The sequence below is a fragment of the Quercus robur genome, chromosome 10, assembly GCF_932294415.1.
Source record: "Quercus robur chromosome 10, dhQueRobu3.1, whole genome shotgun sequence".
In the NCBI taxonomy this organism is placed as follows: Eukaryota; Viridiplantae; Streptophyta; class Magnoliopsida; order Fagales; family Fagaceae; genus Quercus; species Quercus robur.
This window is the reverse complement of record NC_065543.1, coordinates 53,802,447-53,825,049: the sequence shown is the minus strand read 5'-3', so window position 1 is coordinate 53,825,049 and position 22,603 is coordinate 53,802,447. Positions and strand designations below refer to the sequence as shown.

Genomic DNA, 22,603 nt, shown 5'->3' with positions numbered 1-22,603 from the left:
AGGTCTCAACACAAGTGACTTATAATTATATACAAATAATTTTAGTACCAGTGTACTACACACTTTTATACATACTTTGTCACAAATTTCTGTTTTATGCAGTAAATTATGATTGACTGTTAGTCGCTATTACATAGACTAACTATTTTTTTTTCACTACTCACATATAGTCGGTCAATGAAGACAATTACCATAAAATATGTGTAAAAGTGTATAGTAATAGAATTATTCACCTTATATCATTCATGCAGGTTGGGTGGAGCTTTCATTCTTACCAAATTTATCACACTTTTGGGCTTTTCTGAGTGACCCGAATTGACGTAGATCGATGCACCATCATATTTTCATATACATATAATACAGCTTACATTGACCTTTTTCTTTGACCTTAAAAATTGACCGGGTTTTTCTTAGCCCAATTTGTGATGTCCATAGAAAAATATACGTGTCTTGTTCATACTTGTGCCTGCATAGGGGCAGAGCGAGGGAGACCAGGGCGGCAATAATGGGCCCATGTTCCCTTGGACTTTGACAATCGTCTACCCCCTTTTTTTTTGAGAATCCCTTCATATGTTTTTTTTATTAGAAATAACAAATTTATGTTAAATATCATTAATGGTTCTCCTAAATTTTAACAGAAATGCTACATTTAATGCTTAATTTATTATTTTAAGGGAAATGTCTTTCTTTTTCTTTTTTTTTGAGAAGGTTTTAAGGGAAATGTTAAGTGAACCATTTTAGGATAATTTTTATGGAAAGAGAAAAAACAATTAATTTTTTGATAGTTTTTTTAATTTTTCATAAAAATGATATAAAAAGTTTTCTAAAATGATTTATTAACAATTTTCCTAAGGATATCCATTAACATGACTTTTATTTTAATTCTTATTATTTATATGTCATATAGTCTTTTTTTTGGGATGGGGCATATAGTCATTTGCAACTCTTTTTTTTTTTTTTTTTTTTTTTAAATTTATCTTATAGAGAAGAATGTCATACATAACCCATTTAATTAAACTGGTAAAGTCTCTGATAGTTGTATAAGAGATCTGGGGTTCAATTTTCGTCTACACCAAAAACTGATTAGTGTCTTGGTCTAATGATAAAGAGTTATCATCAGGAGTAGACGACATAGGTTGAAACTCTCTCTCTCAACAAAAAAAAAAGTATTCAAGGTTTACATTCTTAAAAAATAATAATAATAAATTGCCACATAATGAATTAGAGGAAATACCTATACACTGGTTTGAAGGAAATCACATTTGCAGATAGAATTCTCTATGTATATCATATGAACATTGTATATATTCATTGCATGAGATATTATTATCTTATTAAATAAGATGAAGTGAAACTAAAAAACTAGTTTTAAAATGTTAATGATTTTGATCTTATTATCCTTAGGAATCATTATTTATAATATGGTTATGCTACATGGATATTGTTTAGATTATTAAATGGTAATCTACCCAAAAAAAAAAAGATTTATTATTAAATAGTAAGTTTAGCTTTGGAGCAATGAAGTTTCTCAAAAAAAAAAAAAAAAAAAAAAAAAAGAAAAGAAAGAAAAGAAGCTTTGGAGCAATGAATATGCTACACCTTCCCATCACGCTTACATTTATTGGAGCATTTGATGTAAAGGACCACTTATGTCTAAAGAATAGTTGGACTCAATTCATATGAAGACATCCAAAAAATTAAGATTTAATAATACCTCACAAATAATAAAAGCAAAGATTATTGGTTTTTTTTTTTTTTTTTTGGTTGTTGTTGAAAAACGCTATTGGTATTTTGTTCTATCTGAACTCTTAAGATGTCCTGCTATGGCCTAATGAAAAATGTGCTTTACAAAGTGCAACATCAAATCCTATGATTTGACAGTATGACCCATCATGTTCAGGTTATAAAGGATCATAAAGTCATGCCCCATCTTCAAAGCTAAGAACATTCAAAAAGTAAGGTATTAAAAAAAGTATTTAAACAACATTTTTTTAGTTTTTTTGGAAATATATATGGATAAAAAAGTGTGTAAGAATACGTGTAATATTGTTTAAAAACTGAAAACATGTGTTTAAGTTTATGTGCCAAATGGACCATTAACTTTTAGCAACTCAAAAGTTAAAACACTACTTTATTTCTTTTAACAACTCATTTTATAATACGCTCAACATATTAAAATAATATAAATAATACAATAAAATAATTATCTAACATAATAACCAACAACCACAACCAATAATACATTAAAATACTTTTTTTAAAAACTCTACATTAAAATATTACTTTTTGTTTTGAGTTTTGAGCTGCTAGCTCAAAGTTAAATTCTTTTAAGTTTAGCTGCTTTGTTGTAGCCACAATTTTGGAGAATTGGTTGCTAAATTGACTTTTTTGTCAATTTAGCAACTTCACTAAGATACTCTAAGAGCACTAGCATTGTGGTGTAAACACCCCCCAATTATTATTTTAGCAAATAAACCTTTAAATTCATGCTCTATCCGGGTATGTAAATCCAAAAATTTTTACATCCCAGCTACAGTGAGGTTGCATATATTCAACCTCACTGTTCATGGGATTGTAAAGAAAAAATTAGTTTTTTAATCTTACACTCTCTCTCTTCTTCTCACTTTCAGACTTTCTTTCTTTTCACCTCTCTTTCAAATCGGTGTGGCACAAATCAGCATGAAGGCTTTGGGTGGGTGGGATTTAAATCGCTGTGGGCCGCCGCGGTCTTAGGTTTGGTGGTCTTATGTTTACACCAGACAATTATCTACAGTTACAATTTTATAAAAAAAGAAAAAGAAAATGCAAGTAGATATATACTAAACATGGTTCTAACATATCCCTAATTAATACTAATTAGAAATATTTTGGGATTATGTTTAATCTAATGTGAAATAGACAAGTTTATAATAACTCATTGCTGAACTTAAATTATAATGAATAACAACCACCTCTAAATTATTTGTATAATTCTCTCACTTTTATCCAATTCAATTTAACGCTTCTATAAATAAATGAATTTATAGTTTGGTTTATGTGACACCTTTTTTTTAATGTGAATCATTTAGAAATGTTGGGTTCTTCTACAATATTCATCTTATTATTTAGTTTGCCTTCATTTTCAATATATCTTTCATATGATGGGAGATCACTAGATATTATTCAAATCACAATTAATAAATGTTAACAATTGTGAAAAATATTGTGTTCCTCTTCCCTACTTTTACTTTTTACAAATTTCATTTTTCATTTGCATTAAATCACATGGATAGAGTTTATTTCAAAACTAATTTAGAGAAAAATTCTTATAACCTATTATGTGATGATTAAAAGTTAAAACACCATCAACATCTACTTTTAATCACATGACATATTTGAATTCACGTAACAGTTTAAAATAATATAATGAGTTATGTGATTTAATAAATATGAATAATTTAATAGTACCTCACAAATAAGATTTAATAATCCCTCACACATAATAAACACCTCACAAAGCAACTAAGATTTAATATGAAGATATCCAAGGCAATAAGATTTAATAATACCTCCCAAATAATAAAAGGAAAGGCTATTGGTATTTTCCTTTTTTTTTATTTTTTTGGATGAACTGGTATTTTCATATTTTGCTCCATCTCAAGATGTCCTGCTATAGCCTAGTGAAAAATGTGCTCTCCAATGGAGTACGGTTGTGGGGGATGCAATATGCAACATCAAATCCTATGATTTGACACCATGACCCCACAAGTTCAGGTCACAAAAGGTCATAAAGTCATGCCCCATATCTCGAAAGCTAAAGAAAGAAACTGATGGATCAATTCAGTGTTTTAATTTTAAAAACATTATATCCATGACCACATAACATATCTTGAAAACTAAAGAAAGAAACTGATGGATCAATTCAGTGTTTTAATTTTAAAAACATTATATCCATGACCACATAACATATCTTGAAAACTAAAGAAAGAAACTGATGGATCAATTCAGTGTTTTAATTTTAAAAACATTATATCCATGACCACATAACATATCTTGAAAACTAAAGAAAGAAACTGATGGATCAATCAGTATTTTTATTTTTAAAACATTACGTCCATGACCACATAACATATTATAAAATTCATAATGCATAAAATACTATGAGCCTGTTTAATTTTTTATTTAATTTATTTGTTTATGTACAACTTATTCGTTTCTTGTACAATTGTATTTTGGTCTAGTTCAATATTTTAAGCAAAGTAAATCATTTAAAATAAGTATGATATAGCTTATATTTATGTTATTTATTACGATCTAAAAATAATTGTACATAAACATATAGGCTAAATAAGGGTATTCACATTCGTTTGTGCAAAATTTCTATATTTTAGTATAAAAACCTATTTTTTTTTTTGTATTTTACGTACTCATTTTGCAAAATATCCCATATTATAAAGTAATTCTTAAGTATTAATGAAACATAGAGAATGATGCTCTCTCTTCTGATAGGGTCTACTTATTAAATTTATAGTAGGGTCCATCATAAATATGAGAGGAGAGAATATCATTTCTCTATACTCTGAAAATGCCTAAGAATTTTCCCCACATCGTATTATCTATTTTACACTACATTTCATTAAAATATTAATTTTCTTTTTTAATTGTTTTTCTTTTTTTACATATAATAACTACCATCTACTCTCTTCTTTTATTATTGGAATAAGTAAAGAAAGAATAAAAAATTAAATATAAAATGAATAGTGGTAATGTAAATTTACACGGTTACAATAGCAATTTTGCAAATTTACATATTTTTAATTTCACCGATGTAAGTGATTTTGGGGTTTAAATATATAGAATTGATATATTTTTCTATTTTACATTGTTTGATGCAAATGCTCTAGGTCAAACAAAATAAGCATAAATGTTTTTTTATTGGTAACCATAAGCATAAAATGTTTGTTTTGTATAAATTTATATCTCGTGCATCTACACAAACATTATCTCTCTTACAACACATAGAACTTACAAGAACACTAATATATAATGAGAAAAATAATGCACATATTGGATAATGGGAAAATTATTAATTTTTTAGAGTATTGCCTTCTTTGATTCACCCTATCCACTAAATTAAAAGTGATTAATTAATATAAATAGGTCAAAAACAACTTGAGGTAGGTTTCATCTTATACCCAAATCTTTAGGCCTAGAATAAATGGCGCATTTTGACGAGACACCATTGGTGCTAATGGTCTCAAACTATCATTGCCATGAATCCGGGGATCTATTAGCCCATTTGAGCAATCATATTACACTGTAATTGAAAATTATATTGAATGGTATATTTCAAATCAATGTGACTCCCATGTCTAGATTCTAAATTAATATATCACTATGATTGATGTAATACATGACAGCCACTCATGACATTGTTGCTTTCTTATAGATAAAGTCAAAATTTTAAATATAATTATTGATGGGGTTAATGAGCTTAATAAAATGGAATTTAGTCCTGACCATATGTCGCATATATACCCAAAGGTGAAGTTTTATATAATTTTAGAAAGATATACTTCTTTCCTATGTGGGACCTTGAACCCATAAACTGTGTTATTACTGTTCGTAGTAGACTTCATTTCAATTATTTGTGAAAGCCATGGAGGGGACAAAATGCTTGATTTAGTCAATCAATTTCGTGTCAAAAGCTTGCCATCTTTAGAATAGTGAACAAGCAAACGAGCAAGACGTGTTAAGATTGATCTGGTTCCAGGAACTGCATAGAGCAAATCTTTTTTTTTTTTGGGAGAAAAACATAGAGCAATTTAAGCACCAAGATGTTAAGATTGGTTTTATTTTTTTTTAAGAGAACATAGTGATTAAAGGAGGTCGAATATATATATATATATATAAATGAAAATAATTAATTTATAAAGCATATAAATTGAGGTGAAGAAATATATATATATATATATAGTTTTTAGAATATTAAATATTTTAATACACACACGGGGAGAGGGGAGAAGGTTTTAAAGAAATTGACAGTGATGTATATTCAAAACTAACGAAAGTGAAGAAATATATGACTGAATTGTTCAATTCTCATTGATTGAATAAAAATACAAACTTAATAAATTGAGTATTACATGGCTTTGGGTTCTAGTTACAAACTACCAAAGGGAGAAGGTTCTAAAGAAACTGACAGTGATGTATATTCAAAACTAACGAAAGTGAAGAAATATATGACTGAATTGTTCCATTCTCATTGGTTGAATAAAAATACAAACTTAATAAATTGAGTATTACATGGCTTTGGGTCCTAATTACAAACTACCAAAGAATTACATAGCTTTTCCTAGTTACAATCTGCCAAAAAAAAAAAAAAAAAAACAAAGATAAAGCCTAGATCTACCTATCCAAAGACACTAAATTCGGAGGCTAGGTTACAGAATGAGAAGGTGTTAGGCAACCATTCCGCCCAGACAGAGTTTGGTCTTCTAGACTCTCTTGACCGATGTACCCCTTTTATACATGACATGAATGATATGTTGCACACATGAAAAACTAAATCACATAAGTCTATTTATGAATGTATCCTCTTCTTTGTTAAAAATTTAGATTTGTGTTGTGATAAAAAAAAAATTGATTTGGTTTAGAAAAATCAGATCTGTTTTTGTACATGTAAAAAAAATATTTTTTGACATAGACAAGTCAGATATGTGTTTATTAAATAAAATAAAGTCTTTTGATTTAAAAAAATATCAGATTTGCTTTTGAAAACTAGAAAAATTGGTTTTTGGTTTGTATTAAAAAGAATCAAATCTGTTTTATAACCAAAAAAATAAGATTTGTATATATGAAAAATCAGATTTGTTTTTATATGCGTAAAAAAAACAAGAAAAAGATTTTTTGAGAAGAGGACTTTATTCATGAAATAAACCTATGCTACATGCACTAAACAAACAAACAAAACTACTCATGACTTTTTTTTTTTTTTTTTTAATAATTTCAAAATCTGCTTTGTTAAAAAAATTAGATCTATATCTAAAAGAGATGTAAATCAGTTTTTTGGATTTAAAAAAAAAAAAAAATTCAGATTTGTGTCTAAGGAGGATACAAACCAATTTTTTTGTTTAAAAAAAAAAAAAAAGATCTGCATCTAATGAAGATGCAAATAAGTTTTTTAATTGATAAAAAATTTAGATCTGCATCTAATAAAGATGCAAATCAGTATTTGATTTGAGAAAAATTCAGATCTGCATTTAATGAAGATGCAAATCAGTTTTTGATTTGAAAAAAGATTCAGATCTACATCTAATGAAGATGCAAATCAGTTTTTGATTTGAGAAAAGATATAATAACAAGCAGATTTTTGAAATAAAAAATAGATCTAAACAATAAAAACATCATAAATACATTCTAATAAAGAAAATATCGACAATATATGAGATGAGCATTACAAAATCAAAACTAAACACATATTTATTCACACATCACAAAATTAAAAGAGATAGAAGAAGCAGAAGTAAAGAAAAGCTACCTCTTGCATGAACATACTCTTTTTCTTGAGAGAATATTTTAGGGTTCAAAGAAATTTATGCAATTGTCTTTGAAACCTAAAAATCCTTGCTTACAAAAAAGAAATTCTTAAGACTAAAGCCTTTAGAACCTCTTTATTGTAAGTGAGAGAATATTAGAAAAAGGAGTCAAAAAGAGGGGAAATCTGAGAGTGTCAAAAAGTCCTGAATTTTGAGATCCAGTCTCTATTTATAGAGGCTGGAAGACTTGAAAAATAGCTTAGACGATCAGAATACGAACCAGGACGCGTTCTTATCGCTAAAAAATCTAAAAGGATGTGTTTTAACGTCATCTGAAGGCCGTCGGGCCAAAACCCTAATGTGTGCCATTTGGCAGTTTGAAAGTGCTGATCAGCACTCCAAAAGTGCCGACTTTTGGGTGCCAATCCTGCTTTCGAGTTTGGGTGCATTTTAGACTCCTTTTTTAAGTTTTCTTGAGCCGGGACTTGCACATAGACGCGCTTTTAATCTGTATTCTAAAATTTAAACTCTTTTTTGGATAGTTTAGGTCTTTTCAGCAACATTTATCTTGTAGATAAGTACTCTAAAATAGATATTGATAAAGTCTAGATTATCCACAATTTTATCATTATCCAATTACCCCTTTATTCCCATGCAAGCAATCCTATTTTTAACACTAATTATCAACCAATCACAAAATTATTTAATTAATTTTAATTGTTTAACCAATCAGAATTAATTTAAATTAATCATGCGTGGTTAACTCTACCTAGACACAATGCATGCTGATTGTGCAAACTTGATCATGCGATATCTTTCGATCTGACGGTCCGATTTGAAAACCGGGCCTATTGTCGTAACCGTTAGAACCTCAAGATCATTTTTATGATATGCAATGAATGAATTAATGCATGTAATGCAATCATGAATTTTGGGTATATGATTGGTCACCCTAGTTATTTTCCTTGATTAAATTATGGGTGTAAAATCGAGTATCTACAATTATTATATCAATACTATAATCCGCCTCTCCCCTTCCATATACAAATTTTTGGTTTCGTCCCTGGATGCTTCCATTATTGGGTGGAAGCTCCTAGCACTTGGTTGGTCTCACCCTGGGAGCTATGTGTATTGTGTATTTTGTCTAAGCTTCATGTGTGGACTCGTCAGTCGTCACTTTGTTCAATAAGCCTCATGGTTTTTGGGTCATGATCCCGCAAGAGTTTGTTCAGACCTTGAGTGATCATCTACGACCTGAATTGGTTAGATAGGATCTTCTCCCCATTAAAATATAGATGAAATTAATAGTCATTTCGGCTTTGTTATTTCATGCAAAACGCAAAGGATTTTCACTTTTATAATATATGAATGAATTTTAATGGATTTGATAAATAAATGATCATTCTACTAAATATATAAAATAGATTATATCCAATCACTTGTAATGAGATTAAATCATATTATTAGTGAGATATATTGCTTAGAAAGAGTGCAAGTGCACCACAAAGGTCCATTAACAATCATTCCATTTCCACATAATCTTAGAGTTGTCCCCCTATGGCCAAAAGGTCTATAACAAATTAAACACCTTGCGTTAATTCACAATAATTAGTCTCTTGGCCTCAAGTTGAAGAAACGAATCCATTTTAATTTGCAGACTAAACTATAGCAAAAGCTAATACAGTAATGAAATGATTATGTTTCCATTATGAGATAGTCTGGTGGCATCAAATCACCTGATTATTATTGTAAAACATAATAGCCATAATGTGTCGGCTTCAATGCTTTGATGAAACCAAGTCTTATAATTCATTGTCATAAAACAACTAAAAAATTTCATTAAATCGAGATTATTTTAATGATGTACAATATAGGACGTGACATGAATTTTGGTTGTCACATTAGAAGTTAGAACCATTTAAAATATAAAGAAGATCTTGAAACATACGTTAAAAAGATCACATGATTAAGGTTGTGTTTAGAAAGTGAGTTTAAAGTCAGTTTATTTTATTATTTAGCTTATTTTTGCTATTATTTATTGGTCTTATTACACTTTTAGGTACTATTTGTACGTTTTTAGATCCCTTAAAATACAAGTTGTTTAACCTAACTATTTAACCAAGTGATTACTTAGATAAATTATCCAAATCTAAATTAACACATTCAAATCATATCATGTAAATAATGGGGAAATATAAAGAACACACGATATGATAACCCAGGAAAATTAAACCGGTAAAAAACTTGGGGAAGATTTAACCTAGCTAACCTCAAGATAAACCAGATCCACTATGAAAGAATTGAAGTTTGTACAATAAGACTTAGACTACTAACATCTTATTGCCATTTTGAGTAGAAAACTTACTACCACGACCATGTGACAGCTCCGAGTCCACGGACTACTTCTTTCCTTGTTCCATTGCAACCACAAGTACTCCCACTTGTGACTTTGAGACTCTATTCAAAATTTTCAGATAAGTTCTTTATGCAACAATTGAAACGACTACCAAGTTCTTGACATGAATCTTGATTTTGATAACCCTAAGTGTATATGAAGGTAAACACCTTTAGATCTCACAAGAGATTCAATACACAGTATATCAAAGACTTCTAAAATGTAGCTAGGGTTTTTCCTTTTATACTTGGAGTAAAACATAAAACTCTACACGTCAAACGGGACTTGGGCTGAGTTGGAAAATTCTGTAGAAAATAAATTTGCACGAGGTTTGATCGATCGAGCCTAATTTTCGATCGATTGAGCCTTGCAGATTTAAACCAATAAATCCTATAATCACTCGATTCCAACTTTACAAATAAACACACTTTGAGTAGCCTCTATCTAGACTCTAAGTTTTGATCATGGCTTGCCAACACATTACAAATTGAAGTTCTAATACATTTAGTTCCTAAAGTCTTAGAACCTAACACTATTCATGGGATGATTCTACGATACCTATATTTTTTTGGGGGGTATGGTACCCACTTAAATCTTAGTTGATTTCACTTGTTTTAATTTGGTCGGTTTATTTAATTTTAATAAGATACCTGCTACCAGTCATCTAGGTTTTCTATAAAACCCAAAAAATAAAACATACGGGTTCTTCTTTTGTGAAGCACTTGAGAGAGATCTCTAATTAATGGCTTATTCCCTCTAGCCACCTCTCTCAAACCTTCATGGCTCTGCCTCCTTGAGTTCTGTGTTTAGTATTCAAATCGTGAATATGATTTTTAATCATTTTCCTATTTATTGATTAAAGTCACTAGAAAACCCTGGAAAGATCAAATCCTACACCTAAATGACCTTCATCGAGTCTTGAAGAATGGTTAGATACTTTTTCTTTTACTTAATCATTTTAATTTAATTTTCAGGTTTGATTTTTACTCTTCCCTGATTTGTTATTTGCTAAGTGGCACAATATGGTTTATATTCCTTTGATTGTTAATTCTTCATCATCTTCTTCTTGGTTCTTGGAGAAATCCTTTGAACCTTTCACATAGAAGGATCTCTCTTTGTTCACATGTCTTTTTTTTCCCTTTCTGCTTTTCACTCACTTTGAATTCACTTTTACTTTATTAAGGCACCCTCTAACATGTTACTTTTATTACTCTGATTTGTAAATATCAAATATCATTTGTGGTTTCATAAGTAATTTCTATTGTTGTTTTATAATGTTAATTTTTATGCATAGATTTGGTTAAGGCAGTTCCTGATAAGTAGAAGTAGTTTTTTCTGATTTGGTTTGGGTGCATAAAGAGGTCAATATCACTTTGGTTGTTCTTCTTTCTTATTTTTGCAAACCCCTGATGGGTTTGTAAACTATTGAGAGTAAAATCTTAAATTTAATAGGTGCCTTTTTTGGGTCAAATATCTTCCATTTAATTTGTGTTTCTTTTAGTCCAACTTGTATGTATTACTGTGTTTTTTTGTTGTTGTTGATAAAACTGTGTTATTTATTCATATACACTATAAAGTTTATAAATTTGTGTTATTTAAGTTGCAATTTTTTAGTGGGCATGCATGCTAGGTGTTTGAGAGAATGACTAAATATGTATACTTGCAATTAGCACGCTCTGTTTCTGTTTTGTTAAAAAATAAAAACTCTATGGTCATTGTGTGGTATAGCATTTTTAAATTTCATTCAAGTAGTATAGACCTTGAAAGAGACAGTGAACCCCATCTTTTGTTTTCATTTTAAACTGGTTCCTGTCTAATCTTTAGGATGTTTTTGGTCTCCAAGTTAAGAATATTTCATCTAGGTCTTACTATTTTTTGTTTTTGACTTTTAAAGATAATGAAAACGATTTATATTTCAAATTAATTTTTTTTCAACAAATTATAAAATTGGATGAAAATATAATTAGATTCAAGTTCAGAAAATATTTCTGAAGCTTGAAGTTTGTGTTTAATCTATTGTGCTTTATTAGTTTTTAGTGAGACTATTTGAAAATTCTTGAAAAAAAAAGGTTTTCTTTCTAGGAATTTTCAATTTGTTTTATTCTCAGGAAGGTTCCTTTTAGTTCTGAACACAGTAATTCAATTCCCAACCTTTGATGACCATTGATAATAGTTTTAAATCTAGAAGAAATAGGAATAGAGTTTTAGTATGGTTATCTTACTCAATCCAAGTAAGGGAAAAAGGGAGATGCTATCTTGCAACTTGTTCATTAGTGTTTCGAGTCATTTACAAAAAATAAGTTCTTTAAATACTCCTCACTTGAGAATTAGCAGTTGCATGTACTCCTTTCGATTGATTTCAAGGGGAGATGACTGCCTTCATATACCTTGCCTTTTAGTCTCAAATTAATATATAATAAAAAGCCCCATGAAAAATTGGAGAACCACCACTTTCTGGTGGTTCTTCATTTATGCTAGTGATTTTTAAGACCAATTTTCTTTTTTGGAGTTATTATCATTGTTTTTCCTTTTACTTTCACCTTCTTGTTTAAAGTGTTTTTACTTTCCACCTGTCTACTCAGGCATAATAAAATTATATGCAAATAGTCCTTGATAATTTTTCTTTGTGATACTAATTATTGTGATAAATAGCAGATTAATATCAACATCTACCAGTTTTTAATTGGGTATACAGAAGGTCGGTTTGATTGTCGTCCATGGCCCTTGATACTGAAGCTAAAAGATTGGCCTCCATCTACTTTATTTGAACACTTGCCACACCATGGTGATGAGTTTATCTATTGCTTGCTATTTAAGGGATATACACATCCACACAAGGGTATTTAAACATTGCTCTCCAGTTGCCCAAAAAATCAGATATAGGTCCTAAGACTTATATTGCGTATGGAGTTGCTCAAGAGCTTGGCCATGGAGACTTTGTCACTAAGCTTCAATACGACATGTCTGATGCGGTATGTTTGGTCTTGTTGAAACTCCTGCTAATCAATTTGTTTTGTTTGTCGAAGGAAAATTTCTGTTGGGTTCTAAGACTTTAGGTTTAAATGTATTAGAACTTCATTTTGTAATGTTGGCAAACCATGATCAAAACGTTTAAATCTTGTTTTAGACTTGCTCAAAGTATGTTTATGTGTAAAGTTGGAATCGAGTGTACTATAGGATTTACTGTGTAAATCTGTCTGGCTCGATTGACGAAGCTCATGCAGATTGTTTTTTTGCAGAATTTTCCAACTCAACCCAAGCCCGTTTGACGTGTAGGGTTTTATGTTTTGCCTTAAGTATAAAAGGAAAAACCCTAACCACGTTTTATTGTTGTTATTTATGCTGTGTATGTGAATCTCTTGTGAGATCTAGAGGTGTTTGCTTTTACATATACTTTAAGTTATCAAGAATCAAGATTATGTCAAAAACTTGATGATCGGTTTGGTTGCTGCATAAAGAGCTTAAAGATACACAAGTGAGAGTACTTGTGCTTTTTGTGAATCCAAGAAAGAAGTAGTCCATGGACTTGGAGCTGTTATGTGATTGTGGTAATAAGTTTCCTACTTGAGGTAGTAATAGGATGTTATTGGTCTAAGTTGCTAATGTGTAAATTTCAATTCTTTCATAGTGGATCTGTTTTACCTTGAGGATAGCTAGGTTAAATCCTCCCCAAGTTTTTTACCGATTTGGTTTTCTTGGGTCATCATATCTTTGTTTTATTTATTTTCCGTTGCTTTACATGATATGATTGTTATTTGTGTTAACCTATATTTGAATAATTTGACTAAGTAATCACTTGGCAAATTAACTAGGTTAAACAATCTAGTTTACAGGGGTCTAAAAACGTACAAGTGATATCAGAGCGGGTTAGCTCTATTTTTTAGATCCTTTGATCTAAGAGTTGATCCTTGACCCTTATTGTCATAGAACACGGTCACTCTCTTGTGATCCCACCTCACTTTGATGGGAATAACTATGCTTATTGGAAAGTACGGATGAAAACATTTCTGAAATCTATTGATGAGAGAGTTTGAAACTTCGTTGAATATGGATGGGAGAAGCCCACTACTCCAGTTAGTGACTGACAAACTTCTCAAAAAGAAGCAGCCGCTTTTAATAGCAAAGTTATGAATGCTATTTTTAATGCCGTTTCTATGGAGGAATTGAAGAGAATCTCAAATGTTGAGGTTGCTCACACTGCATGGAATATTCTCCAAACTGTGCATGTTGGTGTGTACATTATTGGATTTTAATTAATTCAATCAAATAAAATTAGTGTGTACATTATCTTGGCTATTTTAATAAGTTTCTGATTAAATAAAATTGGTATGTACAATATGAGGCAAATTAAGAAACTTACATTATTGCAAGCTTTTTTTCTAGGAGATGTGGGAGTTATATGATGCAACTCTTTTGATAGTCTCTTTCAAATTTATGTGATGAATTTTGTAGAAATTGTGATTACTTACTATTCATATATCACCTCACATGCATCTCAAGTTTTTGCTAGTTGCACACATTACACAAGTTACTCTTTGCTAAACTTTGTACATGTTATTGTGTGTGATTTTGTTTTGGCCAACCAAGATTGAAAATTCCTTGATTTTAATGCAAAATGTGTTTGAAGTTTGAGAATTTAAGGAAACATTGATTGAAAATCTTATTTTTGGGAGATCTGGGTTCAATATAAGTGTTTTTGAAAAGCATTTCATATCATACTCATGCATACTATTCATAAAATACCATGCTTTGAGAAGTTTCTGCATAAAATTGCTTTGTTTTTCAAAAATTTGTTTTTTGTTTTTGTTTTGTTTTGTTTTTGTTTTGTTTTTTTTAGATTTTTGAATAATCGAACCTGTTTCTCGACCGATTGAAATTGCAATTAAAATTTTGGTTTGAATCTGCCTGGTTCAATCGATGCTCGATTGCTGCTCAATCAATCAAATGTAATTTTCGATTGATCGAATTTGTTTTTCAATCAATCGAAAATCGTTTAAAGAGTTTTTTAAAAACAAGTTTTCTTCACGAGTTTTTCACTATTCAAATTGTTTGAAAAACTTTTTTGTTTTTTTTAGATTTTCGATCGATCGAACCTGTTTCTTGACCGATCGAAATTGCAATTAAAATTTTGGTTTGAATCTGCCTAGTTCGAACGATGCTCAATTTCTGCTGGATCAATCAAATGTAATTTTCGATTGATCGAATTTGTTTTTCGATCAATCGAAAATTGTTCAAAGAGTTTTTTAAAAACAAGTTTTCTTCAGGTGTTTTTCACTATTCAAATTGTTTGAAAAACTTTATGGCTCTCTCTCTTGACCGATCCAAGTCAAGCCAACTTTTGTCGTTTTCTCTCAAATTTTTTCAAAGGTTTTTGTCTTCTAAGGCCGGTAAGACCCTTTTACCCCTCCTTTTTTTCATTTATTTTCATGTTTCATGCATTTTAGGGAGAAATTCGACCCTATGAAAATTTGGGGTTTTTGGTGTTTTCAATCTTTTCTTTCAAAATTGATCAATGGGTTTTTGTTGAGGGATGATATAAAACTGATCTTTGTGATTTAATTTGATCAATTTGTTGAATTTGGCAAAATTGAATTTTCTAGGGCTTGAAACTACCCGAATTGGGGATTTTGTTCAATTGAGCATTATTTTATGAAATTGGCTTGTTTGGTTTGATAGTTTTTAGACCCCTTAAAACACAATTGAATTAACCTAGATAATTAGCCAAGTTGTTACTTAGTCCAATTTAACAAATCTAGGTTATCACAATCATAAAGATCATATCATGCAAAGCAGTGGAAAGATAAATAATACAAAGATATGATCACCCAGGAAACCAAACCGGTAAAAACCTGGAGAGGATTTAACCTAGCTAACCTCAAGGTAAAAAGCAAATCCACTAAAAAGAATTGAAGTTTATACAATAAGACTTACAAGCCCCCACGCTCGACTTCTTATTGCTACCCACCAGTAGAATTTACTGACACGACCACGTGCAAGCTCCGAATCCACGAACTCCTTCTTTCTTTGGCCTTTGCAAAACACAAACACCCCCGTTTATGATTTTGAGATCCCACTCAAAGGTTTAGCAACGCAAACTCTCCTGTTTGTGACTCCAAGACCACCCTTGAAGGTTTAGATCATCAACACCTTTGATGACAAGAGAAGGCAGCAACTTCTACAATACTGGATCTTGAGATTTTTCAAGGAATAACACCGGTAGAAGACATAAAAGAGCTTTTGGGTACAAAACCCTAGATCTACAAAAGAGGCACAAGATGCACTCTAATCTCTCTAAAAACTCTCAAAATCCCACCTAGGGTTAGCTTATAATGTCCTTTAAATATTGGAAAAAACGGCTCGCGATTTGGGCTTCAAACGAATAAGTTATGGCCTTTTTACGTTTGCTGATTTTGCTGATATACGATTTTGGATCAATCGAATCTGTCTTTCGATCGATCGAACCAACCAGCTTGTAAATCATTAGTTTTTATTCCAAACTTGAGTTTTTTGTCTTGGGCTTCAATGTAGACCATTCTAAACTAATAAGACTTAATTCTTGTCATGTTTTGTCATGGTTTGCCAACATTACAAACTCAAAACCTAACATGGTTGATTGAATTGGCCATTATATTCTGTTATTTGTCTTATGTAATGATCAATTGGTCAATTTGTTGGGATTTTTGAAAGTGGGTTTTCAAAATTTGGGGTTTTTTGATATAAACTCTATGCTTAAGCCAATTTTGTGATTTTTAAAGTATAATTGAACTTTTCTCACTGTATTAGAGCATGCATCATGTGTTGATATTGTTAATGCATCATATAGATTGTTTTGTTTCTATTTTTTTCCCTAACTGTGTCTGATGCAGTTAGCCTTTGGGTTTTTCTTTTGTTTTTGTCTTTTGTCTCTTTTCTGTTTGTCCATTATGCTTTTTAGCATCATGGTTAGGAAGACTAAAGCCCATTGGACATCCTCTTCTTCTTTTGCTCCATCTTTTGATAGTGAGAGGTTCCTTAGTGAGAAAAGCTAGGAAACTTATGAGAAGCTGAACATTCGTAGGAATGTTTGGGTTGAGAGGAAAGTAGTTTTAGATGAGCTTGACCCGAAAATTAGGAGAAACTTTGAGCATAGGGGTTGGTTGCCTTTGTTGGATGTTGATCATCCTCCTCCGACTACCTTGATTAGAGAGTTCTACTCGAACCTCTCTGTCCACTCCTATGATTCCAACACTCTGGTGAGAAGTTGGATACGGGGTGAAGAGTACACCATTACTCCTTTGGTAGTGGCCTTTGCTCTTGGGGTGCCTATGGTCCAGCATTCTGTCTATCCTTACGATGAGTCTCCTTCTTTTGATGACATCATGTCATATCTTACTGTGACTTCTATCCAGTGGGGTTCTGATCCTCAGATCACCTATCACGAGTTGACCAAGATTCATTATCTTTTTTTTCGGATTTCTTGCCATTTGATTTGGCCCATCTCTCATTTGCATACTATTCCTTTAGAGAGATGTGCATTTTTGTATACTCTTGTCACAGATGCTTCTATGAGTTTTCCTCATCTTTTCATTTGTTCTTTGGTTGAGGTTCATAAGAGTAGTTCTATTGCTCATGGTCTGTTTTTCCCCATTTTTATTCATCAAATTTTGTTACATTTAGGTTTAGAGGAGTTTCCTGCATTTGAGCCTGTTCATATTATAGCTCCTATAGGTGCCACCTTCCTTAGGCAAAGGGCTACTCAGATATGAGCTAGCTTTAAATGTCCTGGAGTTGATTCTTCCTCTAGTGCACCACCTCCTCCTCCTCATCCTTCTTCTTCAGGTGATTCGGCTGCTGATGCGTTCATTGATCCGACTGCTGCTATTGATCCTCCACCTTCTGCTTCAGATGTTGCTAACATTCATCGTACATTGGACACTGTCATGACTGTTCAGGCGGCTCATGGTCAGCTTTTGGTGGATGTGCTTTCTGAGCTTTAGGCCTTGCGAGTAGATTTGGTGAGCATTAGACGTTCACCTCCACCACCTCCTTTTGATGATGAGTGATTGCCCTTTGGCAATTCGTCACAAAAAGGGGGAGTATATATGGATAGGAGATTTTGTTGATAGGGGGAGTTTTTGTTGTTTTGGAGCTGTGGAGTTTTAGATTGTATCTAGGTGTTTCATCTTGTATTTATATTTTTTGGCTCATGATGTATTTTGTTTTATTTGAGTTGTCTATGATAGGGGGAGATACTATGATGTGTTTATTTTTGTTTCTTGTTTCACATTGTGATACTTTGATTATTGATTTATATTTATGAGGTTATTTATGATATATGTCTTGTAGTTTATGATTATGTGAAATCAAGAATTTATTTTGTTGTACTTGTATTTTCCACACATGCGTTTATGTGTTTGTTAAGTGTTACAGGAATATACAGGTTGATTCAGTCGTGCTGCTGTCTACACTTACAACTGATAGATAGTAGTTAGGTTGAATTTGTTTTTGTTGGGCAATGTCTTTGTAATGGGCTGTTTTTGTAACTTTGAGCACTTTGTCTAGTTTGTATTTTGTCACGGATTGCCAAAGGGGGAGTTTGTTGGGTTCTAAGACTTTAGGTTTAAATGTATTAGAACTTCATTTTGTAATGTTGGAAAACCATGATCAAAATGTTTAAGTCTTGTGTTAGATTTGCTCAAAGTATGTTTATGTGTAAAGTTGGAATCGAGTGTACTGCAGGATTTACTGTGTAAATCTGCCTGGCTCGATCGATCAAGAATTAGACTCGATCGATCGAAGCTCGTGCAGATTGTTTTTCTACAGAATTTTCCAACTCAGCCCAAACCCGTTTGACGTGTAGGTTTTTATGTTTTGCCTTAAGTATAAAAGGAAAAACCCTAGCCACGTTTTATTGTTGTTGTTTATGCTGTGTATGTAAATTTCTTGTGAGATCTAGAGGTGTTTGCCTTCACATATACTTAGAGTTATCAAGAATCAAGATTATGTCAAGAACTTGATGATCGGTTCGGTTTTTGCATAAAAAGCTTAAAGATACACAAGTGGGAGTACTTGTGCTTACTGTGAATCCAAGAAAGAAGTAGTCCGTGGACTCGGAGCTGTCACATGGTTGTGGTAGTAAGTTTCCTACTTGAGGTAGCAATAGGATGTTATTGGTCTAAGACGCTATTGTGTAAACTTCAATTCTTTCATAGTGAATTTGTTTTACCTTGAGGAGAGTTAGGTTAAATTCTCCCCAGGTTTTTTACTGGTTTGATTTTCCTGGGTCATCATATCTTTGTGTTATTTATTTTCCTCTGCTTTACATGATATGATTGTTATTTGTGTTAACCTAGATCTAAATAATTTGACTAAGTAATCACTTGGCTAATTAACTAGGTTAAACAATCTAGTTTACAGTGATCTAAAAACGTACAAATTTCTATTTGGTTGAAGTACTGCATGAAAATGTTTATATGAGTTTGTATAGGTTAACGGAAGTATTTGTGAGGGCCAAATGAGCTTGGTAAGGGTTGTCATTTGGTAAGCACTACATGGCTGTTGATTATTGCCCATCACACATTTTACAAAAAATCTCTAGTACCTTCATTCTTACATAAAGCAATGGCTCACATTTTCTCTTTTGGAAGCCATTTTAATGAAAGCAGTTGTCAGTCTTGCTACAATTGGAGAACATTGAGATCTTGTGTGGGAGGGATAGAGCTATTGGTGTTGGTGCAAAATATATGGACAATGCAGTTGAAATTATGACTGAGGAAGGAGAAAAGTGATGAATTCTCCTATTGTACAACAACACGTCAACATTTGGTATCAATAAATTATGCAATTGAGCTTTGCCAAAGAAAAATGAGTAGAAAAGATCAACTTCGAAACAATTTTTTAGTTTGAGATTTTGAATGTTGTTAAAAAAAAAAAAACCCATGTATTTTGGGTACTTCCTCTAAAATATTTTAGTTAGAAATAGTTGGTAAGACATTTTTTTAGTTGGCTATGATGGATGATATTTAGTCATTATCTTGTCAATTGGTGTATCAATGGCTTCTTTGTTATGAATTTTGTGTAAAAAACACATACTTTGGATACTTTATCGTCTCTCTTGATATAAAACTTTTTAGTTGTTAAGAACTTTGAAAAAAAAAAAATTTAGTTTGAGTTTTAAATGTTGTGAAAAAACTTATGCATTTGGGTTCTCTCTTTATGTTGATATAGAACATTTTAGTGGTTAATAGTTGGCAACATTTTTTTTATAGTTGGCTGAGATGATAGATTTTTAGTCATTATCTTGTTAATTGGACTATTAATGGCTTTCATAACCTCATCTATTTATTAAAAAACTGTTACTAAAATTAAAATGTAGAAATTTTAAGAAAAATAATAATTGGAAAAATTATTTTATTTATCTTAAATCTAAATCTAAATCCAAGTCCAAATTTAGGTATCCAAACAATGGAATTTCAAATCCTTCATTGTATAAAAGACCCAAACAAGGAATTTAAAAATCAATGGCTTTTTAAATCCATTGATTCCAAATCAAGCTTTTAAAATCTATTAATTTAAAAATCAATGAGTTTCAAATCAAGTAAATAGAGTGGTTGTATAACATTTTTATTATCATTTTGGTCTTGCAAATAGAGGTTTCAGGGGGTATTTTGGTCAATTTTAGATTTCAAGAGTCCTTCGGTCATTTTTTAGGTGTCAGGGATATTTCAATAACTTTCAAGTTTCGGCGGGCCTTACAGTCATTTTTTAGGTTCTAAGCATATGTCACTAATTTTTTAGGTTACGGGGCCATTTCAGTCAAATGTGAGAAAAGTAGAGTTAAATGTGATGTTAGAACCGCCTAATTTGATAATGGAAATCAAATGTGATAAAAAAAAAATAAGGGAACCACCGAATGTGACAAAAGTACAATTACATATGGGCCTCTATATATAACATGTACTAATGCAGACTCTCATTTCAAAACCTTTTGCTCTTCTATAAGCATCTTCTAACTTTTCCATATAGTTCCATCTCTATTTTTCTTCTTGTTTTGGATTCAGATCTTCAATTGAAAGTATTTTTCCATCACAAAACCTCTCTATATATCTCTCTTACTTAGATTATCAAATACGTGTAAGTATTCAATATGGATTTTGAGCTATACAAATAGTTCAAGAATTAAGTTTAGCTTGCCATTTGGCATATATATAGCAAGCTAGATTAATCTCTTTTCCTTCCATATTCCATATTTTCTTGTCATTCTTCAATAGTAAAACTAGAAATGGAAATTGTAAAAGTTAAGTGCAGGAACACCTTGATTTTCAAGGCATGGAAACGATGTCTATCACTAGTAGCTGGCAACAAAAAATGTTGTTCATCTTCATCTACCACTTTCAGTTCATTGACAAACCGCAAAAAGAATCGTCAAGTAGCTCCGGAAGGTTGTTTCAGAGTCTATGTTGGACCTCAAAAACATCGATTTGTGATCAAGACCAAGCTTGTTAATCATCCTTTGTTCGCGATGCTGCTAGAGGATGCTGAATTGGAATATGGGTACAAAAGTGAAGGCCCTCTTGTGCTCCCTTGTGATGTTGATTTGTTCTACAAAGTGTTGGCAGAGATGGACAGCAGCGAGGATTTTAGTCCTGGTTGCGGCTTTGCTAAAGGTTATTCCTTAATTCTGCCAAGTCCAGCTCGTAGATGCAACATTGTTAGCATTAACAAGGATCATGATGCCTATAGTCTTCTTAGTCCATCAAATTCGATGATTAAGATGAATCAACTATGACCATTTATTATAAGATCATGCTGATCTAGCTTTCTTTTTTAGCATTTGTATCATATATATTATCCAACTTATCTGTGTGGGTAGAGGGAATTCTATACGAAATGAACAAAAAGAATACATATCAAGAAATTTGTACAAGTGCTAGTTATATATATTATATATGCTTTCTTTTCTCTACTCATTTTGCTGTCTCCAATTGATTCTCCCATGTTCTCAACCTCACTTGGCTGAGCCGCCTAGCTATCCAATTTGCCTTAAAATGGATTTTGATTAAACCAGAAACTTTTTTTTTTTTTTTTTTTTGTGGAGTGAAAACTGTGTGCTGTTTTAGTAATAAATCATGTTATAGTTGGAGGTGGTTGATTCAAGAAAGAGAGAATCATGTAGTAAGGATGTCATGTCCCAATTATGTGCTAAGAAAGAAAACTTTTAGCACTACAAGGGTTAATCTACGGAGGTCAAATCTGTTAGGCTCTAAAAGTTTAGAACAATTGGCAAACTGTGAACACAAACTTGCTTAGATATAGATTTTAGAGTCTATAGGTATTATTAGACAATGCTCAAGGTGATATAAGTCAAGATCGAAGAACAAGCAAGCTACAAAAAAGAGAATTCGAAATTTGCTTGGTTCGATCGATCGAAGAACAAGCTTGACCAATCGAAATACAGGTCTGCAGAATTTTAAGTCGGCCCAAACAACAGTTCAAGCCCATTAAGGATTAGGGTTTCAAATTTACTTCTTCTAGTATATAAAGGAAACTCTAAGCACGTTTTTATAAGGCTTTTTAGAGAGAGAAGAGTGTGCCTCTTTTGTAGATCTAGGGTTTTGTACCTAAAAGCTCTCTAAAGTCTTCTACCGGTGTTATTCCTTGAAGAATCTCAAAACCCAGTGTTGTAAAAGTTGCTGCCTTCTCTAGTCATCAA

The 22,603-nt window shown here is 31.6% G+C and overlaps 1 protein-coding gene across 1 annotated transcript; it reads left to right on the top strand.

Annotated features, from left to right (window-relative positions):
- The first annotated feature begins 21,137 nt into the window (after positions 1-21,137).
- Positions 21,138-21,802, top strand: LOC126703121 (auxin-responsive protein SAUR71-like). Its single transcript, XM_050402038.1, has one exon. It carries the CDS (start codon positions 21,173-21,175, stop codon positions 21,677-21,679), a length of 507 nt encoding a protein of 168 aa, XP_050257995.1. The 5' UTR covers positions 21,138-21,172; the 3' UTR covers positions 21,680-21,802.
- The last annotated feature ends 801 nt before the right edge of the window (positions 21,803-22,603 follow it).

Bases quoted from the DNA above. Each gene is read 5' to 3' on its own strand.
- LOC126703121 (XM_050402038.1), top strand. From the start codon at position 21,173: ATGGAAATTGTAAAAGTTAAGTGCAGGAACACCTTGATTTTCAAGGCA.